This window comes from Calliphora vicina, chromosome 3 (assembly GCF_958450345.1).
Source record: "Calliphora vicina chromosome 3, idCalVici1.1, whole genome shotgun sequence".
Classification (NCBI taxonomy): domain Eukaryota; kingdom Metazoa; phylum Arthropoda; class Insecta; order Diptera; family Calliphoridae; genus Calliphora; species Calliphora vicina.
In genome coordinates, this window is record NC_088782.1 from 21628957 (window position 1) to 21654816 (window position 25860).

The 25860-nt window shown below is 30.8% G+C and overlaps 1 protein-coding gene across 1 annotated transcript; it reads left to right on the plus strand.

Moving 5' to 3' along the window:
* On the plus strand, positions 1-24176 carry LOC135955338 (putative histone-lysine N-methyltransferase 1). The gene is made up of 6 exons (XM_065505692.1): positions 1-148; positions 15960-16091; positions 19203-19353; positions 19423-20141; positions 21207-21412; positions 23937-24176. The coding sequence occupies exons 1-6, from the start codon at positions 1-3 to the stop codon at positions 24174-24176; spliced, it is 1596 nt and encodes a 531-aa protein (XP_065361764.1).
* The last annotated feature ends 1684 nt before the right edge of the window (positions 24177-25860 follow it).

Sequence of the window (25860 nt, forward strand, 5' to 3'; positions counted from 1 at the left end):
ATGGACTGGCATCTTAATTTATTGTCATTATTGGTCTTAATGCCATTTGTTTATAGTTGGAGTCCCATACCCAGTACCCGCAGCAGCCGAAGTTTTTATGGATCACAAAAACAATTCCAACAACAACCATATCAACGCCAAAGAAATGGTAAGTTATTTATTATGTTTTTATTGTAACTTTTTGTTAGTTTAAACAATTCATGAAATTGAAAATTCATTGAACAAGTTTCCTAAAGATGGTCAGTGTCTGTCTGTTGGCGGTGTTGCATCTTGTTTTGCTGCCTTTGAATTTCATCTAAGTTTAAAAAACAAATGTTGTTTGGCTTCCACGAATTTTGATTTGATGCTTGGTTTGGCTGTTGTTTTATTTTTAATATAAAATGTTTTGGATTTTTTTTATTTGCAAGTTATAAATTTCTCCTGTTTCGTGTTTCTTTTTTATTAGTAAACTTTTACTTTTTTTATTCATAAATATTGTAAACACGTTTTTTTGCGATTTTTGTTTTTAAAATCGTAAATGTTTTGTAATTTGATTGCAATAAGCTTAGGGTTTTTGATAATACGTTCAATATGTTCTCAACTTATTAAAAACAGGCTGAGATTTCAATAATTGAAAATTTATGTTGGGTTACTTACTGACAACAATTATGCATTTATACGTTCTTTTAGAAGAAGTATTTCCAATAGAAAAATTACTAGAATTGAAAGTAGGCGGAGATTTTCATGCCCTAATAATTATAATTATTACAAAATATGCGTTTAAAAAATGCTCTATAATTCAAAATTTACATATGTTGTGTTACTGACAACAAACATGCATTTGCATGCAAAATATTGATTAAGTTTGAGACTAATATACATATCAATGGAAATAAATACATAAATTTGTTAGATAACTTTTTCTTTCATTCTCTTTAGAAATTAATCTATTATGTTGACGTTATGCTAATTTACTTTATGAATGAATAAATAAATAAATTAATGAATAGTGTTTAGAATTGAGGCCATATTTTGTAAACAGAATGATAAATTTTTTAATGGAATTATGGAAATACTTTGGAAAAATTACGTTTACTCTGTTGATAGTTTTTTAAAAATTTGGAATAAATTTGAGATTGTTTTGAGAAACTGTATTATTCTCGAAACATTTTCAAACTCAAAATAAAATATGAATTTTTGAAACTGTTTGTTTCCTCACTTTACTTTGACATTTACGCTGACGTTTACTCTGTTGAAAGTTTTTCAAAAAATTTAAAAAAAATTAATTTGATGTTGTTTTGAGAAAATCTGTATTTCTATTTTTTATCAAATATTATTCTCGAATCATTTGTAAATCCAAATTAGCAATTTTGAAAATATTTATTTCTTACTTGTTTTACATACAATTGTATTGTTTTATTTTAGCAGGAGAAAAGTTACCTACTACAAATGGAGTAAATTAACAGCAAAAAGTATTAATAACGATGCGAATTTTCTGTTTTTATAGCCTTCACCAAGAGTGGCAAATGTATATATACGTTTGTCATTCCGATTGTAATTTCAAAATTTTTTAGTTTGCGACCCCATAATGTTCACATATACAAGGTGGCGCAAAAGTAAACTTCCGATGTTTTTTGGCTGTAATTAAAAAAAAATGAAAAACTTTGATTCTTCTTGTGGATTATTTTTAATTGGTCTTTTAATTTTTTTTACATCAAGTCGAGAATATGATGTCATGTCAATGGCCGCCGCCACAGTTTGAGTCCTTTTATGGCATTTTTCGTCACTTTGGCCAAAACTTCCGGCGATAGGTCCTCATATTCTTGACGGATATTGTCTTTAAGAGCTGCAAGAGTCTGAGGCTTGTTGACATAAACCCGCGACTTCAAAAAGCCCCACAAAAAGAAGTCTGGAGCGGTCAAATCAGGCGATCTTGCTGGCCAGTGCAAATCGCCAAAAACCGGAGATTAGGCGCCCGGGAAATGCATCCTTCAGCATATCGGTTGTGGCATGTGCAGTGTGTGCCGTTGCACCGTCCTGTTGGAACCACATGTTTTCCAATCCCAATTCATCAAGTTGCGGTAAAAAGAACTCGTTCATCATTGCTCTGTAGCGCTCACCATTCACAGTAACCGTTTGGCCCGCGACGTCTTCGAAGAAAAAAGGTCCGATGACTCCTCCAGCGTAAACAGCACACCATACAGTGACTTTGAGCGGGTGTAATGGCTCTTCGTGGGTTACACGCAGATTTTCAGTGCCCCAGAAGCGTAAATTTTGCTTATTTACGTACCCGCTAAGATGGAAATGGTTATTTTTGATGAAGTCACCGACCGATTATTGGTCAAATAAATAGTCAGCAATATTCCGCGTTCTGGAACAGTGTAGCTATTGTTTATTAACGTGTATTTCGCATGTGTTTACTACACAAATGTCAAAACAGAACTGACATTAGGGGCCAATCGCAAAATTTATAGCATTTTCTGATAGGAGGATTACTTTTGCGCCATCTTGTAGTATATTCTGGATAGTTATAGATAGCGGAGTCGATATAACCATGCCCGTCTGTCCGTTTGTATGTTGAAATCAACTTTCCGTAGCCCCCTAATAACTTGCATACATGATTCATACATCAATATAACCGCTATAGTTCCGGTTCGTTTGCTATTTAAAGTTGGCCCACAAATGGCTGAGATATAAGCAAAAAACCACTACTGATTAGATTTTTGGTCAGTGACTTTCTAGTGATCACATGACGTTAATCGATTTTTCATAAAAACTCTGTATTGAATCCATGTTTATATAGGAACAGCTGATAATATTGATTTGTACAGTTTACATCATATTTCTGTGAGATATATGAATTTTCGTCAAAATAGATTTTTAAAATTCAACGGAAATATTGGTACTTTTAATGGTACTTTTTGCAGACCCCTTTTAAGCTCACATTATACATTCAATTTGGACAAGAAATATACCATTTTAAAGGGATTTATTCACAGAAGTGCAGAATATATATTTTATCGAAATCGGTTCAGTTTTTTAGGAGTTATAAGCGTTTAAAGATGTTACTAACACATATGAAAAAACGTGTACATGTGAACCTTAATCTAAAAAGTAAACAAAGCAATGCATGTTTGTCCAATTTGTTGTTGTAAATAAGAGAAACAATTAAACAGTATTGATTTCGCTCTGTTTTAAGTGAGAGTTGTTTTAGAAAACATAGAAAAATATTTTAGTAATTTAAAGTCACAAAAACATATTTTGAAGGTTTTTTTTTATTTTCTAATTGTACATAAGTAAATAGTTATTTTATAATTCGTGCAGAACTATAATTGTGACGGTTTTCAAACTTCATACGAATCAATTACTTATAAGTTATCACTGCATGAAGTTTAATCAAAAGTGGGACGGATCGGAAAAAATGGTAAGTCGCCACCCATACAAAGTAAATAGTTATTTCTCAATATTTTGTGAACTATAATTGCAAGATTCTTCAAACTTAGTCTAAATGGCTCTTTTATAATTTTGCATAGTTTCGCTGAAATTGTTCGGGATTGGAATAGTAAGCGTGGCACAACCTATACAAAGTATATAAATTATTTCGAATATCTGTAGAACTATAATTGTACACGTGTTTAAACTTTTAGCGAATTAATTTCTTATTACTGTGCGGAGTTTAGCTAAATATAGACGGAATTAGATTAGAGGGCATAGCACACAAAATGGGAGATGTCGGAAAAGGAGGTGGGTCACCTCCCATACAAAGTAGCAATTGCAAGGTTCTTCAAACTTTGTCTGCATAGCTCTCTTACAATTTTACACAGATTGGCACAGTGGCACAAAGTAAATGATTAATTTTGATTATCTGGAGAACTATAATTCTTAAAGAATTTAAACTCTGTATCAATCAATTTATTACCATTCTACTTAGCTTAGCTAAAAACAAAGTTTAGCTAAGCATGATAGGCTTAGTAGCAATGACCCCTCCCTTATTAATAAAAGTTAAAGTAAAGCTTGATATTTACATAAAAGGTTTAAAAATGGGTGGGATAGGGCAGTGGAGTGGTATCTCTGATACAAAATTAGTTAGTTATTTTCGAATATCAAGTGAACTGTAATTGAGAGATTCTCAAATTTTGTATGTGTTATTTTCGTATTTCCATTCATATTTTTTTAATTTTACTAGGGTATGGGGTAGCGAAGTGCACCGGGTTATGCTAGTATATTTGAATTGTTCTCAAATATATTTTAGTAGAAGTCTTACCTAGCAAATGGCAGAGATATAAGCTGGATTTTTTATCTTTTTTTTTAAATCTATATCTAGGCATTAATATAGACAATATGGATATCTAATGATAGATATTTCAAAAGACCGACATATATTACGCCATAGTAATTCACACCTACAAAGGATGGAAATCGGGAAAAATAGTTTTTAATCCGAGTTTTTTTTTCAAAAAAAAAAAACGAAAAATTATTTTTTTTTGTAGTTTTGGTTATATTGACTTACCCAAAGCGGGGCAAAATACTTCAAAACTTATTGGGACATATAAGTAAATCCTTTTAAATCTTATTTAGTGTTTATAACATAATTTACTAGTTCACTTTCACTAGTAACAAGAACTGGTAATTGTTAGAACTTACAAAACGATTCCAAAAAAACCGGTAATACGGAAATCTCACGATTAGAACTTGTGGAAACACCTACGGCAACTTTCTTTTCATTAGAATCACCTGTCTACAACTAAATTCTTTTGAAGCAAGGTATTAAAAAAACTACAAAATCTAAGTTTGTATGTCATTTGTTATACAATTTATAAGTCTAGTTTACATAGTGTGTAGTGTTGTTTTGGAAAAGTGTAACACTTTGTGTTTAGAACAAATTAATTAAATTTAAGTACAATGGCATGATTTATAGTAAATAATGTCAACAAAGTAATCATACTTATGCTCACATGCATTTAGCTAAATCAAAATCAAAATGCAGAACAAACTGCCTACTTTTTTTTGGAAATAAACCTCTGAAACAGAAAAATAGCATGTAAATTACAAGTTTATAAATAAACTACTACTGCTACTACTACTACTAGTAGCAAGTAATTTAATAATGTTGTTTATAATATTTTTTTTTAAGCATTCTTTTAATGTAAACAAGAAAGAGGTGTAAAAAACTTTTAATAAATTTTAAGGTGTTGAATGTATTATGATCATTAAATGCCTCAAGGTACTTACGCGTTTTTTGTTTTGAATACAAAAACTTGTATATAAAACCAAATAAACAAAAGGCAACCAAAACTATGTTAAAAAACCTTTTTAATTGGGTTATCGTCTCTTTATTTTAGTTAAGTATTTGTTTTTGTTTGTGAAAACTAAAAACCCACTTAGTGGCAGAATGAAAAAAACTAAACCATAAAAATATGTACAATATGCTCAAATAGTCGTAATATAATCGTTTATATTGTTAGACATATTCTAAGAATTAAAACAAAACATTTTTTTATACACATTTTTGTTCAAAAATACATGTTTATAAATATTAACATTAAAACTATATAATTAAGAAAACAAAATGATTAAAATGTTCAAGAAAAGTGAAACACAAAATGGCCTACTGTATTAATTTACTTAGTTTGTTTTGATTTTAATACAAGAAATTGTTTGGATTTCCTAAACTAATCAATCAATTAACTATCTACATATCTATCAGTTTAAAAATCTGGTTAAACTTGATGAAATTGTTTGTTCAATTGTTATGGTATCTATTGTTAGAGACACCGCCAACCAACCAACCACCTCTTTCTTATTGGTGGTGAACTTGTGCGTTTGATCATAAATGTTGATCGCAGTACAAATAGTTATGTATTGCGTATGAATCAAGCGATCAGTAGTAGTTGGTGATACTAGTTTTGTATATTTCGAAGGAAAGTAGAGAAAGTCACACATGTAAATTAAATAAAAATGATTCATAAACATATGTTAGATAGTTTTTTTTGTTGTTTAAAGTGATAACGATTGTAGCGCAAATCATTTTTGTACTCTAAACATTGTAATTTTGGATTTATAACTAAGTATTGAAATATGAATTGTATGATTTCCTAAACGTATTTGAATTATGGTCAATTAGTTTCTTGTGCTCGATTTTTCGTAAAAAATCTGTATTGAATCTATATTTATTTTGAAGTACCTGATAATATTGGTTCGTACAGTTTAAGTCACATTTCTGTGAGATAAATTATTGTCAAAATAGATTTTGAAAATTCAGCAGGGCAAAAACCGAAATATTGGTACTTTTAATGGTACTTTTTGTCATTACTGACAGTAGTAAGAAAACGACTGCTGTATACTTTACAATTTTCTAAATATATTTGAATTGTTCTCTTGTATGAAATAAATGTTGATCAAAAAACGTTTCAGAAATCATGAAGAACAAAAACCGAAAAATGATTTTATTTTGGAAATATTCCTAATATCTCGTTAACGATTGGAGACATCTTAATGAAATTTTTCATAGTTGGAGCTGAAGTATTGGGTGTATGACTTAAAAATGTGGCATTTACGATAGATGTAGGATCTTTTGAAAGCGGTTTTTGTTTTGTTTAGCTTTGAATTATGTACCAACGAATTGTCAAATGCGAGAAGTTTTGCTTTACTTCTTTAATTTGGAAAAAAGTGCGGCTAAAGCTCACTGATTGCTTACCAAAGTTTATGGTGAATGTGTTCCATTGGTTTCAACGTGCGAGAGATGGTTTGTTCGGTTCAGAATGATTTTGACACTGAAGATTAAGATACCCAGGCCAGCCAAGAATAGGAGTCATTACTCCATGAATATTGTTATAAAACTCAACAAGAGCTGGCAAAATCATTGGGAGCTACACAAGCAGCAATTTCAAAATGTCTAAGAGCTGCAGAAATCATGAAAAGGCAGGGAAATTGGGTACCATACGAATTGAACCCGAGAGACCTTGAAGTAGATTTTGCATGTCCGAAATGCTGCTTGAACACTATAAAAGAAAATCATTTTTGCACCGAATCATTACTTGCGACGAAAATGGATCCATTACGATAACCCGAAGCGTTAGAGATCGTATGTGAACCCCTGCCAACCAGTCGAATCGACACCAAAGTCAAATATCCATAGAGCTAAGGGAGCAATAGGGTCCTCTCTATTATGAGCTGCTGAAATCTGACTTTTTCGTTTGAAGCGAGCATTAACCGAAAACGACCAGAATATGCGGAGAGACATGAAACCGTAATATTCCATCATGACATCGGTCGACCACATCTGGCAATACTTGTTAAAAATAATTTAGAATGAAGTGGTTGGGAAGTTTTACTTCATTCGCTTTATAGTCCAGACCTTTCTCCGTCCGAGTACTATTTGTTTCGATCGATGCAGAACGCTCTCTTCGATATTGGTTTGATTCGCTCTTGGCCTCAAAAAATGGGAAAGATGGGAAAAGATCATAGCTAACAATGGCCAATACTTTGAATAAATTTATATTGTACAAATCTTCAAAATAAAAGCTTTTTTTTATATAATTTTAATTTCAAATTTCAGAAATTTAAAAAAAATCAACTTTTTTAATTGAATAAACAATTCCATAAAAGCTTAGACTAAACAATTACAAAAACTTTTAATTAGCAGTATAAAATCTGCATATTATAAAAAATTCTTAAATAGTTATTTATGTCACTTTCAAATTAAACGGTTCCTTTATGTCTGACATATAAAATGTGTGGGCTATTTTATAGACGAACCTAATCATTAAACAATTTTAAATAAGTTTTTCTGTTTATTTTACATTTATATTGATTTGATTGAGAAAACCCGTTAAACTTTAATTTATTGAAAAACAATACATCACTAATTTCATGAATTCTTGATACTCGTAAACATTTTGAATTCCCTACTTTATTTATAGAAAATAAAACCAAACATACTTAAACTCTATAAATCATTATAAAAGTTTTACATTATTTATAAGGCCTAGTTAAAGTTTTCAATTTAACCAACCAACGGTTGACAAATCTTACAGTTATTTGTAAGCAGTTTTATTTAAATTAAGAAAATGTAAGTTACAGCTTTTGGTTGGCTTTAACAGTTAATCAAATACTTGTGCTATTTATTAGTTGAATCAATAAACCACTAGTTAGTTACCTGCCACACAAAAGCAAGTACAAATACTTACATGCAAGTATTTGTACTTACACTTGACCACAACTCCAGTTAGTTGACTTAGCTTTGGTCTACGATTTAAAGTAGTGAAAGTCTCCATTTGCATATTTAGTTCATAAATAAATAATAAATTATGGGTACTTAAGGGCAAGACTATTTCTTTTATATGATTGATTTGTTTAATATTTTTGCTGTTTGGGCGTAACTGTGAACTTATTTATGGGTTATAAATACCTAGTTAGAAAAACACAAAACTGTGGCAGGTTGGAAAGCAATGTGCAACATTAATGCACATTACTGTGACATAAAACATGAACTATTTTTACAAAAGTAAAGCTAAAAAAAAAATATATAGATTTTCATAGATTAGCTTTTTATAAAATGAAATTTAGAATTTGAAAGTATTTAATAAATATTGAAAGTACTTTATTGGTTTAGAATATAACTGGCTTTAAAAATTAAACTATAATTGTTGTCTTTAATCAATCTTCTCATTGTTTTCAATCAATTCCACTGTATAATGTTTATTAAAACAAAATTTAAACACTTTTTTCAAATGCATCTTCTCTCCATTTAGATAAAATCTATTAAAAGTATTTTATTGTTTGTCTAACCAAACTTAATTCGCATTTTAATAGTGTTACAGAAATGAAAATAATTTCCAACAAATCTGCCAGTAGTCAGACAGAGTAATAGAAAACTGAAAATTGGCATTAAAATTCAATAAAGTGAAAATTACTATTGCATGTTCAATTATTCTGTTTTCTATTTTTTGTTTTTAACTCACACCCAATAATGAGAAGCTACTAGTACAATAAAATAATAATTTACTTTTCTTAACACACTCATTTTAGTGTATTGTACACTCAAAGAAATTGTTTTCCATTGTTTACAATTAATTAGTGGTCACGTTCATTATGAATTGGCAGATGATCACAATTAATTAGTGATAACAAGCTGAGAGGTGTGTTAGTGGATGAATCTGAAAGTTTTTATGACTGAACGCCAATTGAAATAAAATTGATTTTATTTGGATAATATGTTTTGCATTATTATTGGAATAGGATTTCTGTTGGCTTGTATTGGATGTATGACTTAAAAATGCGAAATTTTTAGCTTTTATTTTGAAACATTTGAACAATATAAATTTATTCAATGTATTGGCCATTTCCATTGACATTTTACCAACTTTCTGGCAACTTATGGATTCCGAGCCAAAAGAACTGTTCATCTATTGAGGCCAAGAACGAATTAAGCCAATTTCGGATACTCTGTTCTGCAGTGAAGCGTATCCCAGAACAATCGTTCTGCATCGATCGAAACAAATAGTAGTTGGACGAGGCAAGATCTGGGCTAGAAATAGGGTGCATAGGTAGGGCTAATAGTAGATAGATCCCACCAAATGCAGAGCATTACCTTAGCGCCATGGAAATTTGGCTTTGGTGTCGCACACGATCTCTTACGCTAAGCGTTATAGTAATGGATCCCTTTTTCATCGCATGTAATGATTTGGTGCAAAAATAATTTTCTTTTATAGCGTTCAAGCATTGTTTCGGACATGCAAAATCGTCTTTCAAGTTCTCTTGGCTTCAATTCGTATGGTACCCAATTTCACTGCCTTTGAAGGAATCTTGCTGCTCACAAACGTTTTGAAATTGCTGCTTGAGTAGCTGCCAATGATTTTGCAAGCTATTGTTTAGTTTCACAACAATCTTCATGGAGTTATGCCTCTAATTCTTGGTGTTCAAACTTTTTTGGCTGGCCAGGTCGATCTTTGTCTTCAATAATAGGTCAATTTATTGATAAATTTTTGCAGTTCTATATATCGTTATTAAGCAGTTCATAATGTTGTCAATCATTATGACAAGTTGACTAGAGATTTCATGTATTCCCACAGAAAATAATACAGCGATGCTTCCCACACTTAAATTGCATAATCGTTCGTCTTATTGATGAAGACAACTAAAAATTTGATTCATCCCGAAACAAAATTTCCCTGTTGGATTCAACAACAATTTCAGAATGGGTCCATTCTACACAGGTTGTAAGCATTGTTAAAATACAAGCCTATTCATGAGTAATTGGCGAATCACATAACAGCTATCAACTATCAAATTGAAAACTATATAGCCAACTTAAAGTTATATACGGGTCCGCAGCAAATGCTTTACTTTGGTTTTTAACCATTGTTATTCGCTTGATGTATATTATAGTTCCCTTTGATCAGACATCCCTATGAATTAGCTGGTTTTCAGGTCTCTCAGAAAGTTGTATCCAATAGTTTGACAATAATGTTGTAGTGCCTAACCATCCTTATTTTCGCCTTCGTATGTCTATTGCCATGGGGTTCTGTTCATTCTTCAGTTGCTCATTAAGTTTTATGATTTTCGTTTTTCTTGATTAGTTTGGTGGTCTCCAGAATATGTTTGTTTTCTTAGGGTGTCTTCTTTACTACATCATCTTTGGAATTTATTGAATACTTCTTAGCTAAGACACAAAAAGCAAGGTAGCGAAGACACAATACAGTGTTGTATATACAATTTTCGATATGATTTGGAGCTAGGGTTTTTAATTTCCCGACCTTTTTGATTCCCGGGAATCGGTAAAATTTTTCTCTACATTCCCGAGTACCCGGCTATTCCCGAAATATATAATAATACTGTAAATATAGAACTTAGTAGTAATTAATTCAATTTGAGCTTAATTCACTAAAATCTTAATCCGTAATTAAAAATTGTCAGCCTTTCATTTCATAAATCCATTCCCAATATCTAATTCGTTAGCTTCCTTCAAAGGCTTTATTTAAATTGAATTAATTAAGTTAATTAATAACAGAATTTATTCAAACTTTGAATGATTAAATTTTTGTTGATTCAAATCTACTACAAATTGAGTTAAAATGTTTTTTCTTCATTCAGTTTTATTTAACTTTTAATCATTTTCAAAATGAATTAAAAAAAAAATTCATAATCCTTTTAGTAAAAGGAATGAATTCAATTTAACTGAATAGTTAAGAGATAGAATTTATGTTGCTATCGAAAATTTCCAAATTATTGGATTCAAAGGTGAATATTTATAATACAACATCTGCAAAACACACTCATTATAAAGCTGACATTGTTACCAAGGATTATTGCTGTGTTTCCTTTCAAGGCCAAAATCAATTCTATACTTCAAATTACCAAATGGTGTGCCGCCATTAAAAGTAGGGGACTTTGTTCTACTAGAGGTTTGTGGTATAATTCCCACTGGTCCATCTTGACATTGAAGATTATTCACCATTATTTCTAGATCGTGCAGCTTTCCATATGCTTTTTAAATGTTCATTCGAAAAACCCCAAATAAATAAGTGGTCTATTGTTGCCGAGATATAAGCGAAAAATTATAAAAAATAAACTTCTCACTTTTTTTTTAAAAAAAATAGAGTTCTAACATGTTTTCTTTGTAGTTTCGTCAGTTTTTAATACCCGGGAATCCCGACTAAAAATCCCGGGAATCGGGTAGTGAAAAATTGGCAAAAAAAAATTCCCGGGATAAAACCCCTATTTGGAGCTAATAAAGTACACATAAAAATAGAGTTTTATGTGTAAAATGTATAGAAAATATTGCAGGAAATCACATGATATTAGTAATTCAAGGATTTTGGTCCAAATCATGCAAGGGGTAATGCAAAACAAAGTCATTGCAATCGATTTTTTGGTAATTTAAGATGACCATTCTTTTACACAGCCTTTAAAACTAATATTTAGCAACATCTTAAATAAATTTGTTTACATTAACATCTTTAAATTTGAACTTAAGAAAATAGATTCATCCGAAATAGCGCTACTCGTAAACTACCACAGAGAAAGTGAAATTAAAATATATGACTAGAAAATTTTGTCAACAAATCTGACAAAACATGAACTTGAATTTCTCTCCAAAGGATGATGTTTCCTATTACAAACCAAACAAAAAAATAAACAAGCACGATAAATGATGATGACATTTCATGGGAAACCAAGATGTTAAATAAAAGATACATAAACTAAAAGAAAATAAGAAGGAAAAAACAAATTCCTTGTAACACATAAATACAAAAGAAGCCTTCAAGTAGGTTCACTCGTATTTTCCACCAAGTTAGATGTCAGTTTTGTTTGACTTTTAAACCCACGAAACATACGACTACACTTATTTAGAAAGAAACAAAACCTGACTTAAACTTAAAAAATCTTCAACCAATAACAAGGTAGGCTGATATAGTAGTCAGGCAGTTAAAATGCTGATGCTGCTACCAGCTAAAACTTACTACTGGGTGGAAAATTAATGAGGATCTTTTAACAATGGTTTGTCTATTTTAATGTTTTAACCATGTTCATTCATTCACTAAGCCACACAAAACCACAGTCCTACAAGTACTGCTCACGTACTTGTAGATACTTACTTCATTCATTTAATTTTATTTATTTAAGGAAAAGTTTTGTTGTTTGTTTTTTATTTGTAATTTCTAACACTTTTCTTAATAACGTGACTAAATAATTTCGTTAGTTTGTCTTTAGTTGCTACAAGGTCATCTTAATTGCTGTTTTAATGAATTTACATGAGTTTTATATTTGTGAAATGTTACAATGTTTGATTGTTTATTTTCTTAGACTAATAAGTTTTAATATTACTTTTAAGATTCTTATTTATTGTTTGTATAAGGTTTCTTTAGTGAAAGCATTTCCCATTGATATTAAAAGCAACAAACTAGATCCGATATTGTAAATAAAAAGCGACGTATCTATTTAAATTCCCGTTTAAAAGTTTCCCATCAAACTTTTTTTGTTTTATAGAAACAATTCAAACAACTATTTATTGTGGTTTTCTAAGGCAGTTTGCGATCACAGTTGTTTTCTTGCAACATTTACTTGTATTTATAAGCTCATATTATAGAAAAACTGTAGGCAAATTTCCCATGTGTGTCAAAGAGTAAAAATTATGATGTAGAGAGTTATTGAAGTCATGATCAAATCAAATAAATATTGATGAAAACTATGAACTGTAACGATCAGAAGTTCTTAAACTATTTGTTTCTTAGATCCTTAAGAAGATATCGCTGCTTAAGTTTTCATTAATCTTAAAGTTGAGTTGAAGGAAAAACTGTTTTGAACAGTTAATTTGAATTTGGTTGTGTAAGAAGCGAGAGGAACGGATTTTTGTCGGTAGATTATTCCATTTCTTACTAAGCTAAATAAATCAATTTAACATCTCTTATATGCGAATGACAGTCAATAGAAAACGACTTCATAGAAATTTGGTCTCTCAATTTCTATCTCCATCTCAAATGTCAAAATCAATCACTTGCTGTTTTACATCGACAAACGAAAGATCCGCACAGTAGGGGAAATAATGGGTCGATTATGTATGGCAACCGAAATCTGTAACTTCTAAACGGATATTTCCCATGACTATAGAGGAGATGTAGTTGATTTTAAGTTTTCAATTCGGGCGGTGGGCCGAGTGCTTTAGCCTCAAAGCTACTTTTCTTAAAGTTCCGACATTGTGCTCCATCGTACGAAAGTTTTTAATGTGGGAAAATTCCAATTTCAATCCAAATTCGAGTGGTCAACATTCGTTCGCTTCACTTTTATTTGGCCATAATTATCTCTGTTGGCTAAGGAGCTTGCTGTCAAATTTTCCCCAAAACATCGATACTGGGGAAAATGGAACCAATGTTGTCTTGGTAAACTCTCGGACAACATTTACTAGTGAAAATCCAAATCATTCTTTAATGTGTCAACGAGCTAAAAAGCTAAAAACGAGCTAAACACTCTCTTTGAATATGTTAAGGACTTTTAAGACACTTTAAAGTCGAAGGTGGGAGTGAGAGGGGGGCTTTTATAAAACGCAAACTAGAACATTTGTATCTTTCATCTGAGCTTGAAGATTTTAGATGTGAAAATTACAACAAAATGCCTGAGGTTTTATCGGATATACAGGGAGAATATTCGAATATATACCGAAAGTCAGGTAGCCTTTAAAGCTGTCTTCACAATATCTAATCTAGTTGTTGAATTCAGGGCATCTATAAATAAGATTACGAGACATTCTATAGTTGGTTTCTAGTGGATATCGGGGTATCAAGATGTTTTCCGAAATTGATCCCGGGGTCAAGAGATTTATCAGTGCATCGCTCTTATTGCACACATCTGTAATACCAGGATCATTTTTAAGATTGTACGCAGACAAGGATGATCCCTTGAAACCACCTGTCTGAATGTCGTCGATCGATTACTCTGATATTTCCCTATTTTATTGGGTACTAGTTGATCGCCCCGGCTCGCCCGGTAGCATTTACTAATGTTAGTTCTACAAGTTTCTCCAACTCACGGACACCATCATGTTCTTATTTATTTGCAAATAAAATATCTAAATTTGTAAAGCATACTTTAGGGAGCTTTTTTATTACAGTTGACTGGACTCACAAAAAAAAAGAATTTACAAACCATCTCCTGAAAATTTCGAATCGAATAAAAAAAAACCAGCCAAATCGCTCCAGCCGTTCTCACGTGATGACATTACATACATGGACCATTTCATTTTTATATATATAGATATGACTTAAAAATTAGAGATTTACAATAGATGGCGTATCTTTCGAACGCGGTTTTTGTTTTTAACTATTTATAAGTAATTTTGAAGGGTACATATCTGTCATTTATTCTCACTTAGTTATTGAACATTATAGTGTAAACAACAAAGTCTTTTTTGCTTCAAAAATATCAAATTTTTTCTGAAGCCCGCCAAACCAGCCGAATCGACAACAAAGCCAAATATCCATGGCGCTAAGATAATGTTAAATGTAATGTTGGTGGGACCAAAAAGGTCCTATCTATTATGAGCTCCTGAAATCTGGCCAAGCCATCACAGGAAACCTGTACCGAACACATCCTTTGCATTTTTGTGGAAATAGAACATTTTAATCTAGTTTTTGCGTTAGATTATTCATGACACTTCTAGAGTGAGTCAGTATATCGTAGGTGCTGTAAGACTTAATATTAACTCTATTAAAAGGGAGGAACTATTTAAATTGTTATGTAAATTTAAATAAATTAAGAGGTGTTACAATTTTAAAACTAGTGATCTAAAAAATACTTTTATTTGCAATTAAAAGAATACGTTTTGTTTAAAGGAAATAAACCATCGCTTTTAAAAGGTAAAAATTTAATAATATGTATCATTATAAAATATTGGGAATAAATTTCAATGTTCAATTTATATAATTTTTATAGCAATTTATTTAGATATGATTTTTTTTCCGTGTAGATTATATAAGTAGGTGATTTAAACAACATTATTTATGGTGGTTGTATTTGTATTGCATTTTTAACCTCCAATTTTAGGCTTTTTTCATTTGAATAACAGTTTGCTGATAAACAAAATTACAATATTATTGTATTGTATCTTAAAAAGCCTGATGAATAATTGGGTTTAAGCATAAATTTTTCCCATAAAAGCTAAACTAAGTTTAATAATACAATTAAACTACATTTTTTTAACGGAAGCTACACACTTTATTTTTATTAACTTTTATTAGAGGTTTCTAAATCTCCTAAGTACTTCTAAACTGTAGTGAATGCCTCTATTATAATTAATTTATTAAACATTACAATTTAATTTAACTCAACAACCAAAAACCATTAAGTTAACAAAGCGCAACAAAACAATTCACGGTTTAAAAATTTATTCAAACCCAGAAAAAAAAAAGAAAATTTCTTTCATTCTTTTAAAATTTTTAACAGAAACCAAATAATTGATTTAATATTTTTGTTTGTATTTACAGCAGTTTCGCCATATTTAGATTTAGTTTTATGTCCCATACGAGAACAGCCCTGGTCATGTGCACGCCAGCAATCGGCACGTCTATTGGACATTTGGGATGGTGAATTACACACTCAATGGCAAAAGTTGAAAGGTAAGTTCATAAATATATAATGAACACAATTTATTAAATTTAATTAGCTATTACAAACTTACTACTTTTTCCTCATTTTTTGTTTTTTTTTAAATATAAATCATATTATGTAATTTTTGTTGAAATAAGACACTTATTTTAAATGTTTTTTGTGGTATTTTTAACACTTAATCTTGGTTATTATGAACGAGTGCGAGTACTTGCACAAATATATAAAAGACAGACCATTTCAAATGTTTAACAAGTTTTTTTTGTTTCGCATTATTTTTTCTAAACAAGCTGCTTTTGTGGTTAAACAATAAAATAGTAACAATTACAGTTTGAAAACTTCATAAATCAATCAAAAACATCGTTTTGTAGTGAGAGAGGTGGGTTTCGAAATGGAAAAAAAAACACGTGGACTCATAAAATAGTTATGGCACTTGAAATTATGCTTAAAAATAATAGATTTTGTATAATGATTTTTAATGTCTCACTTAAACAATACTGGAAAACTTTTGTAAATGTTTTCAAGATATAAATCTATGAAAATTAGTTATAAAGTTTTATTTAAAAGGAGCCAACAAATTCTAAAATAATAGATAAGCTTTGGTATTCTGAGGCAGTTTAATTTAGAGTTTAGCTAAACTTGTATTTACAATAGTCCTCAATCAAAAACTGCACACCCAAACACTGATTTAATGGTCTTATCAGACAACTTAAAGTCGAAGGGTGAAGTTGCTGAAAATAGGTTGTATGTCTTTCAGACTACCCGGTAAATGCTGTCTTCTTCAGATACAGATATTTGCAGAAAAATTACCGCAAAATGGCATAGGATATGACGGATATACATTCCCTACGTATTCGTATACACGACATCCGATCTGGTACTGGAGTGTAGAGCATCCCTAAACAAGATGGCGAGACAGTGCGAAGTTGAAATGTTGTTGATACCAAGGTATTTCCACATTTGCCGAGAACTAGTTCTATGTTTGGTAATACCGTAGATGATAATGCAGTAATAGAAAATTGGTTGGTTTATTTCCTTTAAATAAACGGGATACTTTTGATTGCATACTCTTTGGGCCTCATTTTATAAAACGAAACGTTTGGAAGCGTAGCAATTTGTATGAAGATTACTGGGAAAAGGGTTTAAAACTTAAATATTTTCCATAGAATTTTATTTTAACGTTTGTCGTTTAGTTCGATAAAATTAGATCCTTTATTTATTTAAAATGTACAACAAAAATAGAACTAAATAGTCACTCAGCGTTTTTGTAAACGTTTATAAATTCGCAGAAATACAGACACACTTTATAATGTACAAGAATTCACTATGAAATACAGCACACTTTAAGACACACAGTTAATGCTTATTTACACAGCGTCTATCATGAACTAACGACTGCAACATCTGCCACTATTTATACACACGCCATCTTTCGTGAACCTTCTACAATGATCTTAACGGACAACTACTATATTCGAATTCTAGAGCTTTCGAAGTTAATGTTTAAACATTCAGTGTTGCCATACTTTCAAACAATGCCGCATGTTATCAACATTGTTGATAAGTATAAGCTTCTACTGATGGAAATGTTTATAGACACGATGGCAGTTGCTACCAACCGTTAAATTCAAATCACTAGTGTAAATTTGTAACAATAAATTAAAAAAAAAAAACAGTAGGTTAGGTTCACAGGTAGCTGACCAAAGCCTTTCGTCGTTTCAATGGAATTGTTCCCCTTGTGTTACCTGTAGAAGAGAAAATAAAGACTAGAAGAGAGAGAGAGAAGAAAAGGAAGAGGGAGAGCGATAAGTTAAATAAGAGTAAAGTTAATAAGGGAAATTATAGATAGCAGTTAGAGGATTAGAGGAGAGAAGAATTCAAGAGCGCAGACCAAAAGAGCGCAGACCAATACCACTATGAGGTGTCATTTGCATGCCCGGCCTTATTAACCATCTGCTCTTCCTAATGAAGGCATCTTTACCTTAATTCCTTCTCAGATAATTCGTACCGGACAATTACAAAAGAAATGTAAGATGGTCTCTTCCTCCTTCTCATTTTGACAGTTCCTGCAGAAGTCATGGCGAGACAGCGCAATTCTTGCCCGGTGATCATCGCCACCATATTGCAAAGTTGCATTCGTTGTAAACCAAGTAGATACGACGTGCGTTTACAGTCCAACGCAGGCCATATCATCCTCGTAATAGCACATGTGGATTCATTGCCCCAACTTTTTAGGGAAAGTTCCTAGTATGTATTATTTATCCGTTGTTTACACGTCGACAGCCGAATGCCACATAGGAAGTCTATCTCATCTTCCGACATTGATGCTCCTCTTCTCGCCAAGTTATCAGCCTTTGTTATCTATGTGCCCACGTACCCAAGGACGACCGGCATTCTTGGACTATACTTGATGTTGTACAAACACCAATCAGGGATTTGATTGCAGCTTTACTGTCAGTATATATACGAATATCCCTACCAGATATCCTGTAATATCTGAGCCAGTTGGCCGCTCTCCTAATGGCATCTACCTCGGCCTGAATAATACTACATCCATTTGGGAGTCTAAAGGTCAATCTTATCCCAAATTCAGGAATGTAGATACCTCTGCCCACTCTATACCCTTAGATGGATAGCCCCATTGAACTAAAAATAACAGTAAGATTATAGATTTAGGTACTGGTAAATAAGGCAAGACTTTGTAAAATGCCTTGGAAATATCAAGAGCCACAAGTTTGTTTTAGCCAACATAACGAATGGAACATCAAAAATTAGATCTACCCCAATAAGCACCAAACCCCCAAAAATTCAAGCACTTGAACAATTTGCTGGAATTTGACTTGAATCATATTTTAAACTTGAAAAATATTTGAAAAATTAAATATTTTTCAAACAAAATATTGCTTGAATTTATGTTTCCTGGAGAATACAATTGAAATAAAGTTTAATGCAACTGTAATTCAATTACTTGACTATAAATCAGGCTTGAATTATACTTGCTTTCTACTTTAATTCTAGTAAAAATACTTATTGGGAAAAACTTAACAAAAACCTTAAATATTATATTGTTTTCAAATAAATTTTAAAATCAAAATAATTCGTCACTTTAATATTAATTTCAGCTGAAGCCGATCGACAATTGAACTCCACTTTGGAGAGACGTGGCTACAGTGACACCACAACTCTGAGCAAAGAAAAACCTTCGACAATTTTAAAGAAAATTGAAATTGGCACCAATTATATGAAAGAGTATTTGGCCGAAACAATGGATGGGTAAAAAATATTTTAATTAACTTTAGTAAGTATGAATTAATTATTAAAAACTCCAACATTTTATTGCAGATTTTTGGGACGTGAATATGAGTATTTACAAAATACAAAAAATACTTTCCAAACACAAAACGAGGAAGAAAATGAAGAACAGGCTGAAGAATATGAAGAGGGTGATGATGACGAAGAAGAGGAAGAGGAGGAAGATGAACAGGAAAACAATGATCATGCTAATCAGCAAACGGGAGATTTGAAAAATAGCAACAATGTAGCAGAAAATTCAAATAATCTTAGCCATGATAATGACAATGATGCTGAGTTCATAGAAATCGAAGAGGGAGAAGAAAATAATGAAGATAATGATCAAGAAAATAACGATGCCGTTGAAGAGCTAAAGAAACCTGGAGGTGGCAATAAGCGACGTAAAAAGAAAAAGAAGAAGGGCAGCAGCCAACATGATGTTGGCACACAGGCTGCTAATCTATTGATCATACAACCATTAGAACATCAATTAGCATCTCAGCATCATGATGATGGTCATGGAGCGACACAGCTGTTAAAGCCACTTGCCCAGAAAATCAAACCATCAAAACAAAAGAAACGCAAACGAAAGAAGGGTCAACATGGTGGAGGTCATGGCGGCGCTACTTCTACGTTTGTGGTCGAACAAGAACCGGCTTCGGATCATTTCGGCTTGGGTTTACTCGAAGAATTGGTCGATCTGGATGGTGGTGATGTGGGTGGAAAGCGCAAGAAAAAACATCCAATGAAATATGGTAGAAGTAATGGAGGTGTGTGTTTGAATAACTTGTTTGCACCTTTTCCATACACACATAAAATTGTTTTGTCATTAATTGCTTTTTTGCCATTTTCCCCCTGCTTATTTTTCTTTTGATTTTTTTTTTAGGTTTTTTTAGAGAGAAAAATTGAGTGAGTTGATTGTAGTAGTTCGGGGAAACTCAAGTTGAATTTTGACCTACAAACTCATATTAAATATTTGTTATTGTGAAAGGTTACTGAATAAGTGTTTACATACATAATTGTTCATTTCAATTTCCTCATTTTCGAATATTAAATTTTGGTATATTTAGACGTTCTTCTAAAAATCTTTAATACCTTGAATTGTCTGTGTAAATTCACCCACTTCTGTGTTAATTATATGATGTGATCAAAGTCTTTGAGATATTCATTGTTTTCAGTATTTTTGTTATTAAGTTTAAGCTTTGATCAATATTGATCAAAGCCTTTGAGATATTAATTGTTTTCAGTATTTCTTTATTAAAACGACTATAAACTTGGCATTACTTATTAGGAATCCAAGTGTCTACAATATCTTATTTACAAACCTTCTACAGCAAATTGAAGTTTTAAACCTTAACTGCATTATCGATGAACTCACTCAAACACAGGCATAATAGGAAATAGGTAAAAAATTACACTTAAAAATACAAAATCAACTTTTTTTTGGATTGTAAATTAGAAACCTCAACACAAAATACTTTATTTCCCGTTTTTTACACCAGGTGGCTAGTAGTACAGACAAGCACCAAACACATTGTTACCGACATGCTACACACACACACATGCCACACAAAATTTTATCATTAAAATACAATTCCATTCATAGATCAATTAGTTAGTAGCTTAGTTTAGTTAATTGTTTATGTAAAAATTTAATTTTAAGCTTATTCCTCTCTCTCTACTCTATCTAAACGCACTAAAAAACGCACCCATTACTAACAAACACCACAAACCTCCCATTTTGATTTTTCTTTAATTTAAGCATTTCCTTTTTTTCTCCTGGAACCCAATAACTAACTTTTTATTTTGTTGATTTTCTAATTCTGTCCCAACAGTGACTCGCGGCAAGAAAAAGAAGAAGAAGAAGGCTTTAATGAAACTGATGCTTTTGGGCTCTTTTCTTAAGGCCAAAATCGAATTGTTGCTGAAATTGCTGGGTGCCCATTTACAAATAAAATTCTTTGCCATTGCTCTTATTGGTCTGCTGATCAATATTGCCCGCTTCTGGATTGATGTTAAACGTGGTGGTGTACCACAGAAGGTATGATTGTTTTAGTTCCATGTTTCATTCTTTATGTTTTCGTTATTTGTTTAAATTTTTTATGGTTTGTTTTATTAACTGGGTAGCGCACACACAGTTTTTGAAAAAGAATATTTGGTTATTACACTTGTTTTTGTTTATTTTGGTATTATTAATATTCTGGTTTAATGTGATTTTAAAGAAATGGTTTTATTAATGTTTTAAGATCATTTTGTATATTTTTGTTTGTAAAAATTTTCTGACTAAATTGCAGCATTTTCTTCAAATAATTTGAAATTATTTTTCAGTTTTACATAGAAGTTCTAAAGTAAATTGGTTTCGAAAGGAATTCATTATAAAACTTTCAATATACTGAACGAATTTTCACAATTCTAAGCTTAAATAAACGTGATTAAAATTACCTATTTTGGAACTTGTGATAGATATGAAAAGGCTCGTCGTAATTCTCAATGTTGTATTTAATACACATTCGGTATTCGAGATTATATTGCTTTTTGAATTTAGGACTGGAATAAATATTGTTACGTTTTTCCGTTTAAAAAACTGTGGTTTATTACCTTTAAATAAACCGGATTATTTTAACTGCAAATTGCGAGAAGTTGTTTGAAAATTGTATCAACTCTTTATTAAAATCTATACAACATTTTAAATAGTCACTCTCTCTTTTAATACATACATTTATATTACACACTTTAAAAACACACTGGTAATACAGTTAATGTTAACTATAACAGCGAATTGTGTACACTGTCCCCTCTGCATCTCGCTGTTAACATTTATATACATCCAGCCATTTCCTAGCAGCTCTAACAGTTAATGTTGTCATACTTATAAACAATGTTAATAAGAGCGTGTTATAAACATTGTTGATATGTAGAAGTTTATATCGATGGAAATGTTTATAAACATGATGGATATTGCAAGCAGCCGTTACGAATCAAACTAAAGGAGCTAGCTGGCTGAAAAATTGCCCACAAATACTCTCTGTTATAATAACGTTTTTTTGGTATTGAAAATAAGCATGATTTCACCTAGCTTCCTTAAAAATATCCGCCATAATACTATTTGAGTAGTCATAAATATGTTGATTTTGCGGCAATCCTGATAAAGTACTGCACCAATAAAAATACAAATGTTTTAACATATTTTACACACTAAACACAGTGCAACACGAAAAAAAATAACTATACTCGGACACCACTACGTGATAAAAGACCAGTGTCTCCCAGTTTTGCCCAAATTCATGCACTTTTTTTTATGGGTCCCCAAAGATTTGGGGCCTCGATATCATTTCTGCTTAAAAGTGATAATTTTCTCAGGCTCATATCTTGCAAAGAGTTCGGAATTTTAATTTACTCTCTGAGGCAAAGTTGTAGCCCTTGTCATAGAGAACAAATATTGTGAACATATAAAAAAATCCAAAAAATTCATCTTCAAGACCAAAATCTCAAAAAACTTTAAAAAAATCGATTTTTTACTTTTTTCCCCTGTTTAGGGTCATAGGTAGCAAACCGTTCAAAACTCAAGGAAACAATCAACTACAAAAATGTACCTAAGATCTCAATAAACAACTTTCTAGAACATATGAACTTCCTAGAAATAATTCTTAACACCGTTTAGGTAGGTCAATATAAGGAATTAAGTGTTTTGGGCCATAAACTATTAAATTATTATAAACTAAAGCATACTTTTAGGCAGCTTACAAAAATGATTTCGTATTTTTTAAGTTTTTTGCGATATTGATCTTGAAGATGAAGTTTTTTGATTTTATATGTTCACAACTTTTGTTCTTTATGACAAGGGCTGTTTGCAACATATGAGCCTGAGAAAATGATCTTAAATGATCAAAAATGAGCATAACTTTGGGCAAAACTAGGAGGCGCGGGTCTTTTTTTTTGTTGGTTTTTTATCACGTAGTGGTGTCCATATATGGTTATATTTCCATGACTCAAAAAATTAAACACAGTGAAACACAAGGGTCTTAAATTTCCTATATATAAACATTTTTGTTATTAATTTAAAGTTTTTTCATAGGTCTACAATGGCACCGAAATTGTTATGAAAATTTTAGAATGTATTAAAATTAAATACTTTGTTTTTAACAAACTTCCACATTTTTTCAAAGACTGTAATGTAAACTGTTAATCTACTAATTTGTTTATAGAAATTCCAGTAATCCACTCATAGGTAGTATAACAATAGTTGTTACTAAATATTGAACAGTTACGAAATTCTAATACTTAACATTTAATGTAAAATATAGAAGAAAAAAAAGAAATTCGTATTAATAAAAATCTAAAATGTTTGTTACCACTCTTCTACACACCCCCTTTTGAAACAAAATCGCCTTTTTACACATTCTCTAACTATAACTACTTATACACCGGAATGGAATGAAATAGATCCCTTCTTCCAATTCACAAATCGAAAAAAAGCGAAACCTTTTTTATGTAAACATACACTTGGTATCTTTGGTATTTCCTTGGGTTATTTTATTTCAAAGAATAAATCTTTCTAACGACAGGTTGTTTATGTTGAACATGCACATCATCAGCATCACTATGAAGACCATGGCGATGACTGGAGTGAATCGGCGGGCGGAGGTGGTGGCGGCGGCTATTGGAAGAGATCTCTGCAAACGGATTCCACGGAAAATACCTACGATTCGGTAACCGATAGCTATCAACCCAAACCCCTGCAGCCACAACCACAACAATACGATCCACAATATATGGCATATCGTAGCCAATGGCAACGAAAGTGAATTAATTCAGATTGACAAAAGGAATGGATTTGAATTCGAATTATTTTTTTTTATCTAGTGAATGTTGTTTGAAAACATACTTAAAAAACCCTGTAAATTTTGTTTTAAAAATTTTGTTTAGGTTGTAACAGAAAACTTCTAAGTCTAAATTTAATGTTTTGTAAAAATTTATTTTTAAAAAATTAAAAAAAAATTATAATAATTTTTGTTTCAAACATAATATGAAACCGTTAAAAGGCCACAATATTGTTTAATTTAGTTGAATTATTTTTTTGTTTATAAGAAATTTTGTATAATTACATTAAGTTTTATTTATTAAAACACAAAACATTACAAATTATAAATTAAAAATATAAATTTAATGAAATTGTTTAATTGATGGCCATAAATTGATATCTCGTAACTGATAATTTAACTTTGATTTGGAAGAATAAGGCAAATGACTTCATACTTTTGTTATTTGCCATACTTTTCTCAAGTTTTATTTAAATTTTTAATTAGAAGCTGTTAATTTATGACCATAATGTCAATTTTAGTAGTATTTTAAAGTTTTTAATTTGAAGAAGCTGAATTTAATTCAAATTTTAGGATTTAACATAGGGCCTCATTTTGTAAAATGAAACTGTGGTTACATTTCACCAAATGAGTTTCTGAATTTAGTTGAAGTGCTATTAAAATTGTTTTAAGTTTTATTAAGTATTTATTTATTTTTATACATATTTTTACATGTATTTATTGTAATTTATTTATTTATTGTTAATTTGTATATTTTATTAAAAGAAAACAAAAAATTATTTAAAAACATGTCTTTAATAGCTGTAGAAATTAATTATACAAAATCGTTAAGGTAAGTATGGGAATTTAATTAATTCTGAATGAACTATTTTCATATAAAAATAAATCGGTTGAAAATATATGTAGGTGATTACCAACTTATAGACACTTTTATGTTTTACTTAATTTTCATATTAAAACTCGATTTTGGTTGAAAATATAGGTGATCAGAGAAGATCATCCTTTTTCCATTTAGACTAATATTTACCGATTTATAGCCACTTTTATGTTCTACTTGATTTTCATATAAAAAATTGATTTTTGGTTGAAAATATAGGTGATCACAGATGATCGTCCTTTTTGCATTTGGACCAATATTTACCGACATATAGCCACTTTTATGTTTTATTTGATTTTCATATAAAAAATTGATTTTTGGTTGAAAATATAGGTGATCACAGATGATCGTCCTTTTTGCATTTGGACCAATATTTACCGACTTATAGCCACTTTTATGTTTTATTTGATTTTCATATAAAAAATTGATTTTTGGTTGAAAATATAGGTGATCACAGATGATCGTCCTTTTTGCATTTGGACCAATATTTACCGACTTATAGCCACATTTATTAATTACTTGATTTTCATATAAAAAATCGATTTTTGGTTGAAAATATTGGTGATCACAGATGATCGTCCATTTTGCATTTTTACCAATATTTACCTAGTTATAGCCCATTTTATGTTTTATTTGATTTTCATACAAAAAATCGAATTTTGGTTGAAAATATTGGTGATCACAGATGATCGTCCTTTTTGCATTTGGACCAATATTTACTGAGTTATAGCCACTTTTATGTTTTACTTAATTTACATATAAAAAATTGATTTTTGTTTGAAAATATTGGTG